Raw genomic sequence first — 20,308 nt, 5'->3', positions numbered from 1 at the left:
TTTAAGTTCACATGCTTCTGACAACCCGCTATTTATAGATTCAGTAAACACAATTTCACATCTGGAAAATATGCTTAAGTACTACAGCATAGCTCAATCTCCCAGACATCTTACCAGTTATTTTAGTCACAGAAGGCAACAGCCCAGTCATGAGAGTCTGCTGTAACACCCTGATGTTGACACATGATAAAGAATAGGGACCTTGGCAGGTCTGAGAGGTGGGCCCATGCAAACCTCAAAGTTCAACAAGGCCAAGTGCAAGGTCCTGCACATGGGTCAAGGCAATCCAAAGCACAAATACAGGCTGGGCAATGAATGGATTGAGAGCAGCCCTGCAGAGAGGCACTTGGGGGTATTGGTAGATGGAAAACTGACTACGAGCCAGCAATGTGTGCTCACAGCCCAGAAAGCCAAACGTATCCTGGGCTGCATCAAGAGAAGTGTGGCCAGCAGGTCAAGAATTCTGCCTCTCTGCTCCACTCTCATCAGACCCCATCTGGAGTGCTGTGTCCAGCTCTGGGGCCCCCAACATAAGAAGGACATGGATCTGTTGGAGCAAGTCCAGAGGAGGGCCATGAAGATGATGAGGGGGCTGGAGCACCTACCCTGTGAGGACAGGCTGAGTTGGGGTTGTTCAGCCTGGAGAAGGCTCCAGGGAGACCTTACAGCGGTCTTCCAGTACTTGAAGGGGGCCTACAAGAAAGATGGGGAGGGACTCTTTATCAGGAAGTGTAGTGATAGGATGAGGGGTAACAGTTTTAAACTGAAAGAGAGTAGATTTAGATTAGATATAAGGAAGAAATTCTTCACTATGAGGGTGGTGAGACACTGGAATAAGTTGCCCAGAGAAGCTGTGGTTGCCCCTTCCCTGGAAGTGTTCAAGGCCAGGTTGGATGATCAGGTTTGAGCAACCTGATCTAGTGGAAAGTGTCCCAGCCCACAGCAGGGGGGTTGGAACTAGATGATCTTGAAGGTCCCTTCCAACACAAACCATTCTTTGAATTAGTAGAACATTAAAAACATAGGAAGGAAGGAGATTATGAAGTTGAACAATTCCTATGTCCTCATTTGAAATAATTATTATTCTTAGTGTAGGGGAGCACACAGAAGAATATGTGTTGCAACAATTTATTTCAGTATATTTGGAAGTAAAAGCAAACCACTATTTTCCCTTACCAGAAAAAATACTTCACATAAGATCAAAGAAGTTACTTCCAATGATTCTGAGTCAAAGACCTCTTAACATCTTTTTCCTCCTCAAAGCTCCAGAAGATTAAAAAACTATATTCTTTCTTTGACAGCCAAATTGCTCTACAAGATTAACTTCTTACGATATAAGGAAATTCGACTGGTAGCAGTAGAGCTTTTAGTAAGAGAAAGACTTGCATAAACTGAGATACACAGAAGAATCCCTTTCATTAGATGACTTCCTATTCCTAATATGCTCAATCTCCCAGGGATGATTTTACCCTTCTTGAGAGCAAATCATTTAACTAATGGTAGAAGATTAAAAGTTACTGAGTTTAGTCCTGTGCACAGTCACATCCTGAACACGTAGAAAATACTTGACTCTGAATCTTGTTTCTCTACATACTGGAAATTATCCAGCCTTTCTTCTCTTTACAGCAGTTGCTATGAAATCAGTCAACAAAAAGTTATGTTATAAGGAATTTTAATGTACATTTCATATTTGTTTATATATCTTTTTAATGAAATACTGTTACTATGCAGGTTTTTTCATCTTTATGAGCCTTGCAAACCATTTGTTGGAACATGAAGCACTTCAGATAGAAAACAGGCTTGCTTCCACTGTGATTTTGCAGGTACATAATTTCTCAGCTACCTATTCCACAGAGGAGTGGCAAATAAGATTCCTGTCTTCATAGTTTGCAAACAAACAAGCTAAAAGAAGCATGTGTTGATTGTGTAAAAAGCAAGGTGTTTCTGAATTTATTGGGATTTGTCACTAGAAGAGACAATTCATCAGTGTCTCAGCAATACAATACAAATCAATATTGAAAAGCAGTCTGCATTTTAGACTCTCAAAATGTTGCTAACTTACCTATATTAAAAAAAAGTTCCTGGTCACCATTATACAACACTGTATTTGTAAGAAACAGACTGGGAGTAATAAAATATAAATATTTTATAAAGCATAATGCAGCAGAAAGCAAGTTAACATGCAAACGATTGCCCATGAGAAAAAGGGAAATATATTATTTCATTGAAAGCTACAAAATCAAGTAATTTTAAACCTTCCATTTCTTAATATTTTCTTACTACAATTTTCCCCTTTGTCGCAAAAGGAATTTGGATAAAGTACCTTTACCAGTTTTTGTGCTTGGTATGAAATGTCAAAACCACTCTGCTCTGAGCCCCGTTTAAGTTGTCTAAGACTGAGATACTTAGTATTATTAACTGCTTCCCAGAATCAGACACAGAGAGACTAAACCAACAGAAAACTCAGAGGGACAAAGTATATACTTGGAAAGTATATCCTTGTTCCAAGATGAAGTTGCAAGGGAACAAAAGACCCACTTTTAAAAGCATACACCACTGCAACATTTGAGATTTATTTTTTTTTTTACTGTTAGCCTTTTACTAAACAGCTGTCATTTCCCTTTCAAAAAAAAAAAAAATATACACACACACACACACGGACAATTTGGTACTATTTTGCAGGTGATGTTTCTTTAGTCTGTGAACAGGCCTTCAGTATGTGCTGAGAAATTTAAGGAGTTGGGGAGAAGATTGCTTACTACAGAGCTATCAGGCTCTTTGTCCTTATTCCAACACACACAATAAACCTGCTGACTTATGGTGGCTACCATTACAAATTAGACAGGTCCAATAGGCTAAGAAAAGAACAAGATCAATAAGGCAGCAAGCTACCCTCTTTAACAGAAGAAAAAACAACATACCACAAAAACAAACAAACCAAAAGATCTTGTGCATCCAGACTATAACCCTTACACGACACTACCAAAGTTAAGTTCTGGTTACCAAAAAATACTTTAGTTTTGAGAGAACTGTGAATATTTCCTCAGCTCTCCGAGATAAAGCACAAGTTCGTAGAATCATAGAATGGTCTGGGTTGGAAGTTTATTGAATTAAAGTTGTATTATCAACCCATCAGACTCAAATTCCTTGATAACCACTTCCAGTCCATGAAACTCTGCTAAAGAAATACCAACAAGTGATTTAAGTCAATTTAGGAATGATAGGTGAAGGCAATAATGCTCAACACTACTAACTTTGCACACTAATCAACACTAACCAGACCACTAGTTCCTGAGCTAGGAAACGGCAGTGTTTCTCAGCACAAGTGTGTTGCACATTGTTCAGGATAAAAATGTCTACACTTAAACTCTCAGGTATGCACAGAAATACTTCAAGAACTCTGTATAGCACTGATGTCATAACAGCTGATCTTTACATGCCTACAGAACATTACTTCCTAGGTAAATTCAAAGGCTTTGTAAAATGATCCACTTTAAGAAAAACTGTTCTTACCTATAAAAGAATAGTACCGACAATGAAATATGTAACTTCAATAGCAAGAAAAAAAATCTGCTTTGTGATACAGAACCTCATCTGCTGCTCAAGAGACAGATGAAGTTTGAGAAACACGGTGTTAGCATGACAATGAATATACATAACATTGTTTGAAATGAGTTTTACAAGCAATGGTTAGTTTGTTAAACATGGTGTTTTAAGTTAGCCATGCAGCCTAAGTAACTTTAATATTAAACATGCAATCACAGATATCTTAACTATACTGCATGTAACTTGGCACAATCACCTGTGTCAAGTTCATTTAGCCATGATTAAGGCATACTTCAAAGCCATCCATAGATTTTTGCTACTCCCACTGAGTGTTACTGATAATTAACAGTTTAGTGAGACTTTGCCAATTAACTAAATTAACTTCAAAATTAAGACAGTTTTTTGTATCAATAAGGTTATTTCTATTGCATTAGCAATAAGGTTATTAGCTTAGCAAAGCCAAAGCAAAACTTAAGTTGTCTTACCACATCATCTGTCAGTGTCTTGATATTTAAGTGCTGTAAATCAAACAGGAAACCAGTCATATCACAATTCTGCAGTAAACAGCAACAAAAAAACTCAAACAAAAAACAAGTCTCAGTTACAGTTAGTGTTATTCAAAATAAGATGCAATTTAAACAGTACTGAATCATGGCACTTGAAGTCATAATTTCTTGGCAAGTTGTACTTTGTTGGCTTACAGTGCACAGCGAGTTATACAGGGAATACAGTGTAGCTTCAAAAAAATCTGTAATCTGCTCCTTAGAATAATACCAGAAGAATATAAACCAAGCACAGCTTGAAACAAGTTGTGTTTTATTATATTTTATAGCTAAATATACTAGAAGAGAAGACCTGCTCATAATTCAGCTACTAGAACTGTGTCTTCTGAAAATGGCTGAGGACACCACCAAATAATCAGTCCAGAGATTTTAAACTCAACAGAGCAGAGAGTTCCTCAACAGAGCAGAGAGTTCCTCAACAGAGCAGAGAGTTCCTCAACAGAGCAGAGAGTTCCTCAACAGTTCGAAACTACCTGCCAAGCTGCAATACTGAAACAACTCAGGCCAGTGACTACTCTCAAGCAATGCCTATGTGGAAGCAGAGCACTGTTATGAGTAAACCAGACATAAACACTTATTAGTAGTAACATCCAAATATCTATAGAATAACACTCAATGCTGCGTGAAACAACAGTTACTGAACCAACTCTTTTGTTCTCCACTACACGTTTACAAATACAGCAAGTGCTAGGACACACAGCTCTTGCACAAAATCAAAGAGCAACACTGAAGAACATTGGTGACTGATGAGTCAGTGTTGCAGGGATCCCATTTGTAGTTTTTATAAAGAGGCTGAGAACAGACTTGGCAAGGAAATGGGAAAAACATGAAGTCACATACTTAGCGAGATAGACTCTTACCCTATTCTTAGACTGCCCTCACTGCCTAGAGCACAAAGGTTGGCAGCAGCTACAGCAGTTGTCAATGGCTATATCCAAATTAATCAGATTTGGAAACTCTTGCTTTGTCTTCACCAAGTCAACAACACTTAGGCATCATTACTTATGACATGTCCTCTCTCTTCCCTCAGAACTGAAAACAAATTTGTGTTGTCAAATATTATCCCATGATAGCTCTATTCTGAAAATAGTCAAGAAACTGAGGAAGAAGCATCTGATGAATGGCTATGAAGTTAAAAATAAAAAGCAAGTGAAGTGTAAGGAATCACTCAGTACTCAGTGATATAGTGTAAATTCTACCATCAAAAATTTAAAAAAAAAAAAATGGAGCTAAGTCAGTACTGAACTTTTATAACAATCCCATTTCATGTTCAAATATATGAGGATTTCTGATAAATGAAGACAACAACAAAGTGAAAATATTTCAATCCAATCAGCAGACTGAAGATCCCAGTCTTCCAATTGGTGTTCTCCTGCTGCAGGGGTAGATCAGAATTCTGCCCCACACACTGCTATGGAGCTGGGTATTAAAACTTGTTCTTCCCATTCTGCTAAATAGCTACAAAGAGAGCATGAGCATTAATTTCTGTCATTTCCAAGAGCTCACAGCTTCACATTTGGCAAGTTGTTGTTTTAATACCTCTATCCTTAAGTGATCAAAATTGCAGGAGAAAACACTAACATGGAGTGTTACGCTGCAGCTTGGTAGCAAAGAACATAAAAATTTATTCCTTTTTCATACACATGACTGCTGGAAGCGTGGGAAAAGCAAAACAGAAAAAAAAAAAAAAAAAAACACCACAAAATACACTTTTCCTCAACACATGGTGTCCAGAACAAAGATGGGACAGGATGAAGATCTGGTGATTTGTGTTGCCGTGGCACCAAGGAGGAATGCAAAGCAAAGTGGAGGCTCGTGGTCCCATTCTTCCACTTTTCTCAAGGATGCAACTATATGGATTTATCTCCTGTTCTGCTTCTCTCAAGGACTGTTTTTCACAACTCTGCAGACGTTATCTCCTGCTCTTCCTCTTTCCACACAAAACCAGCCACACCTTGTACCAAGGAATGTACTGTGTCATTACTCAAGACACAATGGCTTGACCACAGTCCCACCCACTCACACATACATACTTAGATAAGTACTACCCCGAGTTTGTATCTAACTCCGAGGGATGATAATCCAGTACCAAATGGGAGGGACAGATCAACAAGTTTGTGCTCCTCTCTGCCCCTCCCAGAAGGGACACCTTTTGGCAAGATTTGGGCCCTTACGCTGAGTGATTACCTGGGAATTAAGTGTGTGTGATTGCAATCAGGGTTTTTTGCTGTGTGTAGTGCTATATAGCCAACCTGCAGTGTGTGCATTTATCGTACGCAATCTTAAAGAACCTGTAGATGTTGCATAAGAATAAACCGTACTATTCATGAACATGACTCTTGAACGCAACCAGACCTACAGCACATGGGCTGTTCGTGCATCTGGTGTCAGGCCTATAGTGACGGCCCTAATTGGCATTCCTGTTAAGAGGTAAATCCAGCCACCCCAAGCCCCTCTAATCTCTGAGGACCGGCAAGAACACAAGGGGATTCATCTCTTACCAAATTAATTTGTCACCTTAAATGCAACAATGACTTAAATCACTAAGCCTTAAGCAATGCACAAATACCACTGTGAAGCTCCAACATGGTAGGAGACCAACTAATCTGCTTAGAATGAAAATCTTCTGCATTATATGCTTTGAGGTGGCAGTTCAAGATTCATGTCAAACTCACAAACATTCCACTAAACAGACACAGGAAGCACAACATCAGATTCACTTCCACTTAGGAACAGATGTTGGATATTCTGCAACTGCTCTGTACAAGACATCATCATCATCCATGGAATCAGGGCAATATTTGTCAGATTTAGGTTTTGCTCTTTAAAAAAAAAAAAAAAAATAATGGGATTCTTCAAGCCAGTGTTGTAACTTCCAAGTAAGCTGTGAAATTCAGCAATGGAATTCAACCGAAACAGAATCACAGAATCAACTAGGTTGGAAAGGGCCTTGAAGATCATCTAGTCCAACCATTAACCTAGCACTGCCAGTTCCCATCTACACCATATCTCTCAGCGCTATGTCGACCCGACTCTTAAACACCTCCAGGGATGGGGACTCCACTACCTCCCAGGGCAATCCATTCCACTGCCTAATAACCCGTTCTGTAAAGAAATACTTCCTGACATCTAGTCTAAACCTTCCCTGGCGCAACTTGAGGCCATTCCCTCTTGTCCTATCACTTGTTACTTGGTTCAAGAGGCTCATCCCCAGCTCTCTGCAACCTCCTTTCAGGTAGTTGTAGAGGGCGATGAGGTCTCCCCTCAGACTCCTCTTCTCCAGACTAAACAACCCCAGTTCCCTCAGCCGCTCCTCGTAGGACATCTGCTCCAGACCCTTCACCAGCTTTGTTGCCCTTTTCTGGACACGCTCGAGTAATTCAATGTCCTTTTTGTAGTGAGGGGCCCAAAACTGAACACAGGAATCGAGGTGCGGCCTCACCAGTGCCAAGTACAGGGGTAAGATCACTTCCCTGTCCCTGCTGGCCACGCTATTTCTGATACAAGCCAGGATGCCATTGGCCTTCTTGGCCACCTGGGCACACTGCTGGCTCATGTTCAGCCGGCTGTCAATCAACACCTCCAGGTCCCTCTCTGACTGGCAGCTCTCCAGCCACTCCTCCCCAAGCCTGTAGCGCTGCTGGGGGTTGTTGTGAGCCAAGTGCAGCACCCGGCATTTGGCCTTATTGAAACTCCTACAGTTGGCCTTAGCCCATCGCTCCAGCCTGTCCAGATCTCTCTGCAGAGCCTCCCTACCCTCGAGCAGATCAACACTCCCACCTAGCTTGGTGTCGTCTGCAAACTTCTTGAGGGTGCATTCGATCCCCTCGTCTAGATCATCAATAAAGATGTTAAACAAGAGTGGCCCCAAAACCGAGCCCTGGGGGACACCACTTGTGACCGGCCACCAACTAGATTTAATTCCGTTCACCACAACTCTTTGGGCCCGGCCATCCAGCCAGTTTTTTACCCAGTGAAGCATGTGCCGATCCAAGCCACGAGCAGCCAGTTTTGCCAGGAGAATGCTGTGGGAAATGGTGTCAAAGGCCTTACTAAAGTCAAGGTAGACAACATCCACAGCCTTTCCCTCATCCAATAAGCAGGTCACCCTGTCGTAGAAGGAGATCAGGTCTGTCAAGCAGGACCTGCCTTTCATAAACCCATGCTGACTGGGCCTGATCATCTGGTTGTCCTGCATGTGTTGTAAGATGGTACTCAGGATGAGCTGCTCCATCAGCTTCCCAGGTACCGAAGTCAAGCTGACAGGCCTGTAATTTCCTGGATCATCCTTCCAACCCTTCTTATAGATGGGCGTCACATTGGCCAATTTCCAATCTGTCAGGACCTTCCCAGTCAGCCAGGACTGCTGGTAAATGATGGGAAGCAGCTTGGCGAGCACCGCAGCCAGCTCCTTCAGCACCCTCGGGTGTATCCCATCTGGTCCCATAGACTTGTGTGTGTCTATGTGATGCAGTAGGCCACTGACTATCTCCTCCTGGAATACAGGGGGGTCGTTCTCCCAGTCTCTCTGGCTGAGGGGGCTGGATTCCCTCAATACAACTAGCCTTGTTATTAAAGACTGAGGTAAAGAAGGCATTAGGTACCTCAGCCTTCCCCTCATCACTTGCTACCAAGTTTCCTTCAGCTTCTAGCAGGGGATGGAGATTCTCCCTGGTCTTTCTTTTGCTATTGACATACTTATAGAAACATTTCTTGTTACCTTTGATTGCTGAAGCCAGATTAATTTCCAGCTGGGCTTTGGATCTCCTGATTTCTGCCCTGCATAGCCTCACAGCATCTTTGTAATCACTGTGAGTGGCTAGCCCCTTCCTCCAAAGGCTGTAAACTCTCCTTTCCTCCTTGAGTTGCAGCCAAAGCTCCCTGTTCAGCCAGGGTGGTCTTCTCTGCCGCCTGCTCCTCTTAGAGCACCTGGGGAGTGCCTGCTCCTGAGCCATTAACACTTCCTTCTCAAAGAGTGCCCAGCCTTCCTGGACCCCTATACCCTTCAGGACCATCTCCCAAGGGATTCTGTCAAGCAGGTGCCTAAACAAGACAAAGTCAGCCCTTTGGAAGTCCAGGATGTCAGTCCTGCTTAGCCCTTTCCTGGCCTCTCTAAGAATAGAGAACTCTACTTTTTCATGATCGCTGTGCCCTAGTCCGCCTCCAACCACCACATCATCCACCAGTCCTTCTCTGTTCACAAGGAGGAGATCTAGCAGGGCAACTTCTCTGGTTGGTTCTCTCACCAGCTGTGTTAGGAAGTTGTCCCCCACACATTCACTGTGGTAAAGGGTGAAAAGTTCCCCATTTTGTGTATCAGAACACCTCACTGACCCAGGTCATCTGACTAATTAGTGGGGGGAAAAAAAAAAAAAAGAAAAAGACTACCATGCAACCAATTCAGGACATCATAACATTATAAGAAACTCAATACACATATGTAAGTCTCCTAAGTATTCACCTTTCTAGCTACCTACAGTACAGGAGTCTAAAAATACCAGCATAAGACCTCTTTCAGACAATGTTGTGGGGTCTGGTTTGAAAGCAACTGCTACAGAGAAGTGAACCTACCTAAGCAGCATTCGTATATCAACAGAGGTGACACTGTAGTTGGAGATTTCTCTCCAACTCCATGCAAACTACAACCTAATGTTCAGCTCATTTAGCACTCTATTATTAAAGGGCTGAATGACTTGCAGTAAGACATCTCAAAAGACTTATTCTGTGAATTTTATGTTGTAATACTTCTCAGTCAGAGGAGCTAGGTAAAACATGAGAACTGGGGTGATCTCTTTCTCCTCTCCCTGACCAAGTCCTTCTCTTCTGGCAAGGCTGTACAAAGTAAAACCAGTTGCCAACTTTCCTGGTCTTCTGTAGCATTCAAGTATACAGAGATAGGGAACATTATATGTGGTCTTAAAAAACCAAACAAACAAAAAAACCCCACCAACTTACCACACCTGATCGGATCTTTTAATGGCATTAGAGTGCTGTGACTCAAGAACAGGAGTTTATTTTTATTCTTGCCCAGCCAACAAAACAAACACATTTCTAATAAGGGGAAAAAAATAACTAGACCACAGTTGGGTAGACACTGAAGTGTTTTGCTACCCCAGGAACGTATTTTTTTTTTCAGGACAGGATATATCAATTCACAGAAGACATATTCTGCTCAAGTGAACAGGTTGCCTTAAACATAGGCCTGCAAGTTAATAAATCTGGTTCAAGTAGAATTCCTATAATATTCAGTTACTGCTAAAAGCATAATATAAACTTATAGAATACTGCCTTGCAATTGATGAAAATACTAATATACTTTTCTGTGCCTTCCATAAACTACTCCAGAATACTGCTTTTGAGAACATGCGAGCTATGTACAAGTATTCCTCTAGTCTTTTTACCATGTAGAAAGTAGATATGTAAAATTGAAAACCAGATTAATGATATTTTAAGTCCTGTTTTCTAGTCAAAGAGATACAAAACCATAAAGAGATTAAGGAGTTAATTATGATACTTCAGAAGTCCAGATGTATCTGTACAGCTGGAAAAGCAGAAGTATCACCATTGCTTAGTCTTCAGCTATACAAACGCATTCATAAACAGCTAACATTCTGAAATTACATTTTCCAGGATAACTTAGTTTTTAGTCTGGGATGTGGAGGAAGAGGTTATTTTGTTTTGCAATTGAGTAGAAGCAGTTTAGTTAAAGCTAAGTCACAATTAAAAAGAAGCATACACACGTATCACTTTTGAGGAAAGCAAGCAATCTGACATAGAATTATCCTTGACTGAAGATAACAGGTAAATAACTGATTTCACTGGATACAGGATATACACATACATTCAGTGTATAGTACAGTGTTCTTGATAAGTCCATCTCAAAAATATCAAAGAGTGAGAGCCACAACACATGCACAGTAACAAGATGACTACTCAAAGAACAGAAAGAGCACTGTGTCTCTTGAAAAGGCCATATATGATGAAGCCATATGTGATGCAACTTCTGCACCACCCAGCTAGGGAAAAGTAAGCCAAATACTATTTGACTTAATATGTATATTCACAGTAAAGAATCTTATTGTCATAGAGAAGAGGATGATCTTATGTTGCATATCCAAACAGTAGCACATACTGCAAGTTAATCTGCAACACACAGTTTAACAAGTTGAGTCATTGTCTATGTAATTACCCAGTCAACTCTGGGTAGACACAGCAAAGTGAAGCAAAGAAATGAGAAATGCCACCTAATTGGATCAACAGTATCAGTTTGACCTTTTATCTCATTACATCTATTTATCTTTGCATAAGCATATTTACAAACAAAATTCTATCTAAATGCAGCACAAGCAGTCCAGGCAAACAGGATGAGAATTCAGGAGAATGTCATCTTCCCACAGGGGACTCCAGTCTCATGTCCTTGGTATTTTTTCCACCAGCACTACAGCTCAGTGTGGCCTGGAAACGATGAAGAATACCCTGGTACAATATAGGGTATAGTCTGTATCATCTAAAAGTTTTGGCACTCTACCAAAACCGTCAGCAACACCATTCTCTGCAAGTGCTCTTTTCACCATCACATAAGCACAGAGTGACATTGCTCATCTGACTTTCTGAATGAAAACAGCATCTTTTAAAACAGTATGTTTGGTACTTATGCCTGGCAGGGATGGACATTGTTAGTATGCCAGAGAGACAAAGTCTGATTTGTGGATCATAAGTGGAAATAGAAGACAGACAAGCACCCACCTATACAGCCCTGCTGCTATGCTCGGTTTTAGTCACACAAAGTAACAGGATCTCAGGCAACTAAATAAGAATTTCAACATGCATGCCCTCCACCACACTGAAGTACTTCAATTTACAAAAACAAAAAAATCCCACAGCCTGGTATCTAAATCCTTTTGGGATATTCATTTTTGCCTTCCTGCAGAAGAAAGCAAAGAAACAAAACCACATATACCACCCTGTCCAAACCACCTCACACATGTACAGCTTCTTTGATACATTAAGAAGAGCTTAAAGCCTACGTATAGCTACCAGAAAAAAAAAAAAAAAAAAGAAAAAAGGAAAAAGATGAGAGTTTAAGCAAGATGCAGTGAGTTTTAGAAGAACTGGCTAACTTAAGCCTGAATGATGAAACTAGATAAACGAAGACTAAGGATGTACAGAGAATCACACAATCCCCTCTGTACCTTTTTAAGTTAGAAAGTGAGAAAGAACTCATCACATACTGCCATTAATTCTATCCACAAAAAAATTCAACACCAGCTCTTTTTTCCCCCCCAAAGGCTGTTCTCCAGCAGAAACACAGCCAGAAGACTGAAGCAGGGATTGCAAGGAAACCTGTAGACTCAGAGATGTAAATTGGATGATTACAGTGAATGCTATTACTTTAGGATCTCCTTTGTCACAATACTCCCTCAGTAATTTTGCTACCTCAGTCTGTAAGCGCAATTTAGAAACTGCTGTATAACCCCACAGCATTCCCTACTTTTAATTTCCAATATACTACTTCAGCATTTATTTAATGGCTTTATCACACATTCTCTGTTGCTTTAAAGCAGTCTGAAAAGCAATCAGGGGCAAAATTATCTTAACATGACAGTTTCTACACAGGGATATTCTCTAGACATAGATGAGTTAAACTCAAAATTGGTGCTTACAGGTAAGACTATATAACTAAGTGCTAGAACACAGCACTAAAATTTAATATCATAACCCACAGCGTTAATTCATGCCAACAAAAGTAACAGCATGAGGAATTTACAATTTTTCAAAGCTGCAATAAAGTGTTTTAGGAAACATCTGCTCAGCAATCATTTCTTTAAAAGATTAATTTAGATTCAAGGTCTTACACTGCAGCCTAACTGCAGCAATAATTCAGACACTTTGTAATTAAAGATATTGACACAGATCAGTCTTACCTTTTTACTCTGCCACAGAAATGGAAGTATTCTCACACTTACCTACATCTTTCCTTGATTTACAGACACTGTTAATGCAAGTGTTAATTTGTCTATTTTTAACAGATTGGTGCAAACAAGAACTCTATCTTGACTCATATAAATTCATAAAGAACTTAATGAAAATCATAACCTGGAAATCACTGAAGACAGGTCAATGGTACACTGAAATTAACAGAAACACCTCTAACTAGCTAGAAAGTGATCTTTTGAGGACTAGTGTCTACAAGTTGTCATCCCAGTAAAGTGCAATTGTAAATCACATAGTTTATCACTCACTTATGATTTCCAAACATTTCTAAGGAACAGAAAAAAAATCCAGGAGAGGAAGTGCCAAGCAATGGCTTTTTACCCTACCCCCCCCAGCAGATTTCAAAATTTCCTGCTCAGTCAATGTATACATAGAAAACAGGTATAATCTCTGCCATCCTTCCATTCATCTCCTCTTTTTACTAAGCCCTAAACTTCAAGGGTGAATGTAAGGGCTTTCAGTAAACTGAAGTACCACGGTACCACAGAGTATCTTTTACCCTTTTAAGAGTCTCACTCTTCCAAAACCTTGGACCTGCTGAACAAAGCCAAGCTGGTATGTGCTTCAAACTTAACCATCACTCCCTAAAGAAAAAAAAATTTTAAACGATTCTGTAAAAGAATAGAGATAACTGAGGCTTACAACCCCTTCACTTCTTCCAAGAAGCTAGTTTATTCAGAAAGGCAGTACTTCAAGACAACATTTGACTGGAATCAACTACTCAGTTTAGCCCAAAGACTCTTTCTCCCCTCTTTTTAAAACCCACTTCATTTGGAGAGAGTTCTTCCTCCTGCTAAACAAAAATTTTCTCGGGGTGGGGAAGGGAGATACATGTTAATAACTTCATCAACCACCAAACCAATTTCACCTCAAGGTGTGTCAGAGAATCAAATTATTTTTCAGATTAGTATATCTTTTGTGACAGATCAATATGTTGCACTGATTGGAAGGGTCCAACCTGGAACTTATTTTCAAGCCTTTTGCCGTGCGGCAGATTAGACTAATACAGAATCACACAGAATCACAGAATCAACTAGGTTGGAAAGGACCTTGAAGATAATCTAGTCCAGCCGTTAACCTAGCACTGACAGTTCCCATCTACACCATATCCCTAAGTGCTATGTCGACCCTACTCTTAAACACCTCCAGGGATGGGGACTCCACCACTTCCCTGGGCATCCTCTTCCAATACTTGACAACCATTTCAGTGAAGATATTTTTGCTAATATCCAAACTAAACCTCCCCCAGCACAACTTGAAGCCATTTCCTCTTGTCCTATCACTTGTTACTTGGGAGAAGAGACCAACACCCACCTCGTTACAACCTCCTTTCAGGGAGTTGCAGAGAGCAATGAGGTCTCCCCTGAGCCTCCTTTTCTCCAGACTAAACAACCCCAGTTCCCTCAGCTGCTCCTCATAAGACTTGTTCTCTAGACCCTTCACCAGCTTTGTTGCCCTTCTTTGGACACGCTCCAGCACCTCTATGTCTTTATTGTAGAGGGGCCCAAAACCGAACACAGTAATCAAGGCGTGGCCTCACCAGTGCCAAGTACAGGGGTAAGATCACTTCCCTATTCCTGCTGACCACGCTATTTCTGATGCAAGTCAGGATGCCATTGGCCTTCCTGGCCACCTGGGCACACTGCTGGCTCATGTTCAGCCGGCTGTCGACCAACACCCCCAGGTCCTTTTCTGCCAGGCAGCTTTCCAGCCACTCTTCCCCAGGCCTGTAGCGTTGCATGGGGTTGTTGTGACCCAGCACTGAGCCTTGTTGAACATCATACAGTTGGCCTCAGCCCATCGATCCAGCCTGTTCAGATCCCTCTGTAGAATCTTTCTGCCCTCAAGCAGATCAACACTCCCACCCAACTTGGTGTTGTCTGCAAACTTACTGAGGGTGCATTCAATCCATCCCCCCTCCTTTCCCCCCTCCTTTTTTTTGGCGGGGGGGGGAGATATACCATCTCCCCCTCAGAAAAACCAAACCAGTCTTGTAAGACAACAGGAGGTAGACAGGAAGGAGAGTTTACCAACTTTAGATTTAATAGCCGAGTTATAAATAATCTGTAATGCAGTATCTTAGGGCAGAAATTTATGAAGCGATAGAAAAGCGTATCTCATAGTACCCTTCAACTGAACTACCCCAATCAAAGAAGCTGGTTGATGCCTACAACTATTAAAGTAATTCTACCTGTACCACTGCATATGTTTCTTCACCAGAAATTATTGGCCAGGACAAGCCACGGATTAGAGACTACATTTCAAAGGTTATGGTAGCTACAGCAGCTGCTTAGGTTTTGGGGCATGGAACAGCCTGCTGCTCTTTAGTAGCCGCTAAATTCCACAGATCACATTTTGTAAACTCTATCCCTCACAGCAGTTTACATGAAGACAAAATCCTAAAGTCTGTTCAAGAAATATTCACCTCTGACTCTTCCTAAGGTCACCCAGTGACCTAATGGCATACCGAGAACACAATCCAGGTTTGGAGAACTATCATTCTTCAGTCCTCTATCAACACCCCAGGGCAAAATCTTTAAGAGATTACTTAAAGATGAAAAACAGGGCTACTGTCTAAGGTCAAATGTATACACAAGTTGCAGTTTACAAGGCATTCTCATTAATTAAGGATATTCTCAGTCACTCCTGCTTGAAGAGTTTCAGAAACTGCATGGGGAACAGGGACAGGACAAAATGAAAAAAAAAAAAAAAAAAAAGAAAACACACCCACCCCTGTGATGATCATATGCACTACAAATCTAAGTCAGATACCCAAATTCAACTCTCTCTCTTTTCTGTCAAAAATCATCACTGTGACCTCAAAAAGCCCGTCAGCTGATACCTACATCTGCACATGCTCAAAACTATACTTGCCTAGCCTGGGAAGACTAGGCATATATCAAACAAGCTTATCTTCACCAAAGAGGAGGCCTTCTTTCACTGAAAACGCCATCAGACTGCATCTAAGAAAAAAATCTCAATGGCTTGTATCACATATCTGGCAGGGTTATACTCCCTATAAATTACTGCATTTCTATTTTAACACATGATTAGGAAAAAAACTGAACACAATGGCAACATGCTATTTCTGTTTTAACATATAGTTAGGGAAAGAAGTGAAAATGATTGCAGTATCCTATTTGCATAAGAATTTAGCAGTTAAAGTATCAATAATATGTAAAACCTCTTGACTCAGTGCTCTCGTGTCTCAAATGCACACAAATCTGTGTCTCCCACTCACCACAGGAATAATCCAACCATCAAGTCATATACGAGTAACACCAGACTGGGCAGACCATATAGGTTTTTACTCAGGGATCCTATACTAAAGCATGTCCAAGCATGTCACCTGCATGACTAAAATGCATGCACCGCCACTAGATACAGTCATTTATGAAGACAAGCAAAGAGCTCTTGGTCACAGTTTCATATATGCCCATTCTAACGTGCGAAAGCAGGCACAAGAACTTGGTTCAAACAGCAATCTGTGCAGCCACAATAGGAAAAGGATTCCAGGAAACAGGAACACCAAGAGCAAGCTGTGACCTTCCAAAACAGATTTGACCAGCCTACAGTTTAATACTGCTTATTGGTTAACATTTTTCAACCTGTGCTCAAGTACCAGACACTCAAATACTGAATATCACACAAAACCGCCTTAGAATCAAGAATCTACTGTATGTTATGTATTATAGCATCAATTTTGTAAGCACGTAATACAGCTTAGAGCAAGGGGACTCAGAGCCGGCTGAACAAAGACTAACGTGCATCACCTAAACATGAGCATGGGATGCATCTGCTCTGCGTGTAGTGGATACAAGACCTGTAGACTATATGCTTGTCCTAGCTTTAATACTCGAAAATGTCATGATGTCCAAACAAAATCTGGCTATTAGTGGGTGCTTTTTATTTAGAGCACACCTTACAGACACATTATCTTGTGGACAATTATTAGCCATTTCAAGTTTTCCAGTTTCTCGATGTGCTAGCCAAAAGCTTGTAAAAGCAGGGCTAGGGAGGAGAACTCTACCACGCCCCTTAAATTCAAAGTCTTAGTTTTTAGCTGTACAGTTTACATCACCAAAATAAAAGGCAAAAATCCAGTTCTATTAAAAATAACACCTTTAAAAGCTGGAAGTCTGTTCTGTTGCCCTAACACCTATAGCCGTCAAACAGCGAGTAAGACAATAAAGCTTTAATGGTGAGGAGAAGAGACCTGAAAACTTGCTGCAAAATAAAGCCCGGTCCTTTCAGGCAGGCAAGCCAGAGGCGAGCTGGACCGGGCAGGATCACACACTTTGAAGCCCGGCTGAAGTCGACGGCGCCGTTCCGCAGCCAGTGGATTCCTACCCACCCACCCGCTCTCTCAGGGGGCTCCATATCAGTGACCAGCCCCGGGGGGTGGAGCGGGGGGAAGCCAGGCCCGCCGCACGGCCGGGCCCCATCGGCACAGGCCTGGTAGGGAGGCGCCCGCGGACGGGGCCGCCGACAGGCCCACTCCTCAGGCAGCCCCGCAGCGGCCGCCCCGGCGGGAATGGCTCGGGGGCGACTCGCTATCGACTCGTACTTACGAATTTGGTCTTCCTGCCGTCCGCCGCCTCCTCGGGGCCGCTGGCGCTCCCGGCCCCCGGTGGGGCCTTCCGACGGAGCCCCTTGTTCTCCCGCCCGCCGCGGCCCGGCGGCGAGGAGGGCCCGCAGTAACGCGGCCGCGGCCGCGGCGGCTCCATGACCGCGCGCGGGAGAGAAGAGGAGGGGACGGGAGACCGCTGCCCGCGATCGGGCCCAGGCCCGGCGGCCCTGGCCGAGCTGGGCGCCTGCGATTAGCGCGGCTTAGCTGGGCCCGGCCGGGCAGGGCACGGCGGGGGAAGAAGGGGGGCTCAGGGCTAAAGCCGCCACCGCCGCCTCAACGCGGCAAAGGATTTAGCGAGGAGCCTCTAATCCCGGCGGCGGGGCGGGGCGGGGCAGGGGCGCGCGCTCCCAACGGCCGCTCCCCGGCGCCTCTCAGAGCCCAGGAACGTCCCGCCGTCCGAATCGTCCCGCCACTGCCCGTCCCGCCCCCGGCCCCGCCGGCGCTAGCCAATCCACGGCGGCAGGATGGAAATGTCGATTCCCGGTTGGCTGGCCTCCTGCCAATCTGCGGTGAATCAGCTGTTCTCAGCAACGCGCCGGCGAGGGGCCCCGGTGACAGCCCCTACGGGCTCGCGCCGCCCCCCGTCCCTCCGGACTGCACGTCCCAGAGAGCAGCGCGGCCCGCGCCCGCGGAGCGAGTCGCGGCTGCGCGGAGCGTCCTGAGCCGGGGCGGACTTCTGGGTTCAGTCCGGGAGTGGGGCCGGGCCGTTCGTGGGCGCACGTGGGCTTGCTTCAGGGTCTTGGGGCGTCTTGTCTGATTTTGGCCCCCGGGAAGTTTCATGCTGCCACGTAAGCGTGGCGGCCGTGGTCCGCCCTGACAGGGCGGTGCCGCCCTCAGGGGACAGCGGGTGCGCGGCCGAATTAACGTCCCTTCGGTGGCAGCGAGAGGGGTGTGTGCCCCCCGCCCCCCCCCCCAGCTCTGTAAAAGTACTGGCAGCAGATGGGTAAATAAATCCCCGTGTTTTGAGGTACGACCGCCTCCTTCGAAGGGATTAAGACACACGTTCACCCCCCCAGGAAGGTTTTATTTCGTTGCCTCCCCGGTCCTGCCTTTTCTTCTAAAGGACCTGATCACCCGCAGATCGCCCGGAGGGATCTGTCACCGGTCTGGCCTAGGATAAAGATTTCCAAAGCCTGGTGTTGTTAAGAATTACGGTTTCATACGTAGAGCCCCTGTTTGACAGGTGAAAACTGGTTCATATAGATAACTATTTTTACATATTTTTAATGTGTAAGTGCACATTTTTATATATTTTATAAGTATTTAATGTTTTTATAATTCCATTTTATACCATTTTGCTGGTACCAAGTTAAGAAACCAGAATAACCCGGGGAAGACATAGGCCCTATTAAAAACAATGGCAGTATTTCCATATTTCCATCGACCTCTTCAGGCCGGGTTTTTATTTTGTGACCAGCAGTCTTTGTGGAGGAGCTGTTAACTGTACTAGCAAGGCCAAAAGAACAGGTGTACCTACATTCTGTATTGGTTTAATGCAAACTGTTGTTTTCTGTCACAGAAGGACCTCCAAGACTCTCTGGTTTATGGAGAAATACACAAATAAATAGATACTTGGTTACGCTACAGACTCGCAAATTGTATATGCTTTAGAAAGTAATTGAATTCTCATTGCTACAATCAATACTTTGCATTTATCTTTATCTTAAATCAACAGTAGTTAGAGTAATGATGCAAACTGGAGACTGATACAGGGGAAAATCTATTTCCAAATCTCGATGTTAGGTATCATTAAGTAAAAGAAGGCTAACACAGCATTCATAACTCTAAAGTATTTTCTAAAACAGAACAACTTTCCTTTTTCTTCTGTCATTCAGTAAGAAAGATGCTCAGGTTTCCATGTTGTTTTTACCATTTTGTGTTGTCTTGAATGCAGTGAAAATGAAACGCTCCCTCCAGCAGTTGCATTCACTTTTTCCACATAATTTGAGGGGCTTTCATTCCGATGCAATGACATCAAATGAATAAAGATCTCAATCCTTCGGTGTGACTTGCACAGGCAGTGACCTACAGGATGTGATGACTACTACTCCATGGAGCTCTGGTGAAATGTAGCAGAACTGAGCCCCGAAGTGGACCTTTGCAGGACTGGGGTTTAACACTAGCGAGCTGTGGGGCTATATAGGGTGGATGCTAGAATTATTTGTACGCATTAAGCTGTTTGTCTTGTGGCACATTTCTATAGATGTTTCGTAAATTTATATTGGAATTCTTTGTGGAGAGTATAATTAGCACAACACTGTTTAATGTCATGGTTAATGATTTTCTGGAACATTTGATTAGAAAATTAATCAGCCTATGTGTGCATATGATAAAGCTGTTTAAATGGACCTCCTAATTGCACTGTGGTAGAACACAATGGCTTGTGCCAATATATCACTTTCAAGGTACTGCATTGCAATAATAGAGAAACACTAAAGGGAATAATTTATCAGACAGTTTTACTAAGCCAAAAGTAAATGTTAGTACTTTTGATCAATTATTATTATTTTATACTACCCCTCTTGTGCTTGTTAGGTGCTTCATAGAACAAATACACTTTTCCAACAGCTTAGTT

The 20,308-nt window shown here is 42.8% G+C and overlaps 1 protein-coding gene across 1 annotated transcript in view; it reads right to left on the bottom strand.

The window, feature by feature from the left end:
* DIAPH3 (diaphanous related formin 3) overlaps positions 1–18,059 on the bottom strand; it is a 256,112-nt gene extending 238,053 nt beyond the window's left edge. The window contains exons 1-2 of the mRNA XM_074859549.1: positions 17,675–18,059; positions 4,032–4,064 (exon numbers count right to left, since the gene is read on the bottom strand). Coding sequence (XP_074715650.1) covers positions 4,032–4,064; positions 17,675–17,830 — 189 coding nt within the window. The 5' untranslated portion in view covers positions 17,831–18,059. The remainder of the gene's footprint in view (positions 1–4,031; positions 4,065–17,674) is intronic.
* Positions 18,060–20,308: the final 2,249 nt, after the last annotated feature.

Source organism: Strix uralensis, chromosome 2 (assembly GCF_047716275.1).
Source record: "Strix uralensis isolate ZFMK-TIS-50842 chromosome 2, bStrUra1, whole genome shotgun sequence".
NCBI classification, from domain to species: Eukaryota; Metazoa; Chordata; class Aves; order Strigiformes; family Strigidae; genus Strix; species Strix uralensis.
The sequence above is the reverse complement of the archived record's forward strand: the minus strand, read 5'-3'. Positions and strand labels throughout refer to the sequence as shown.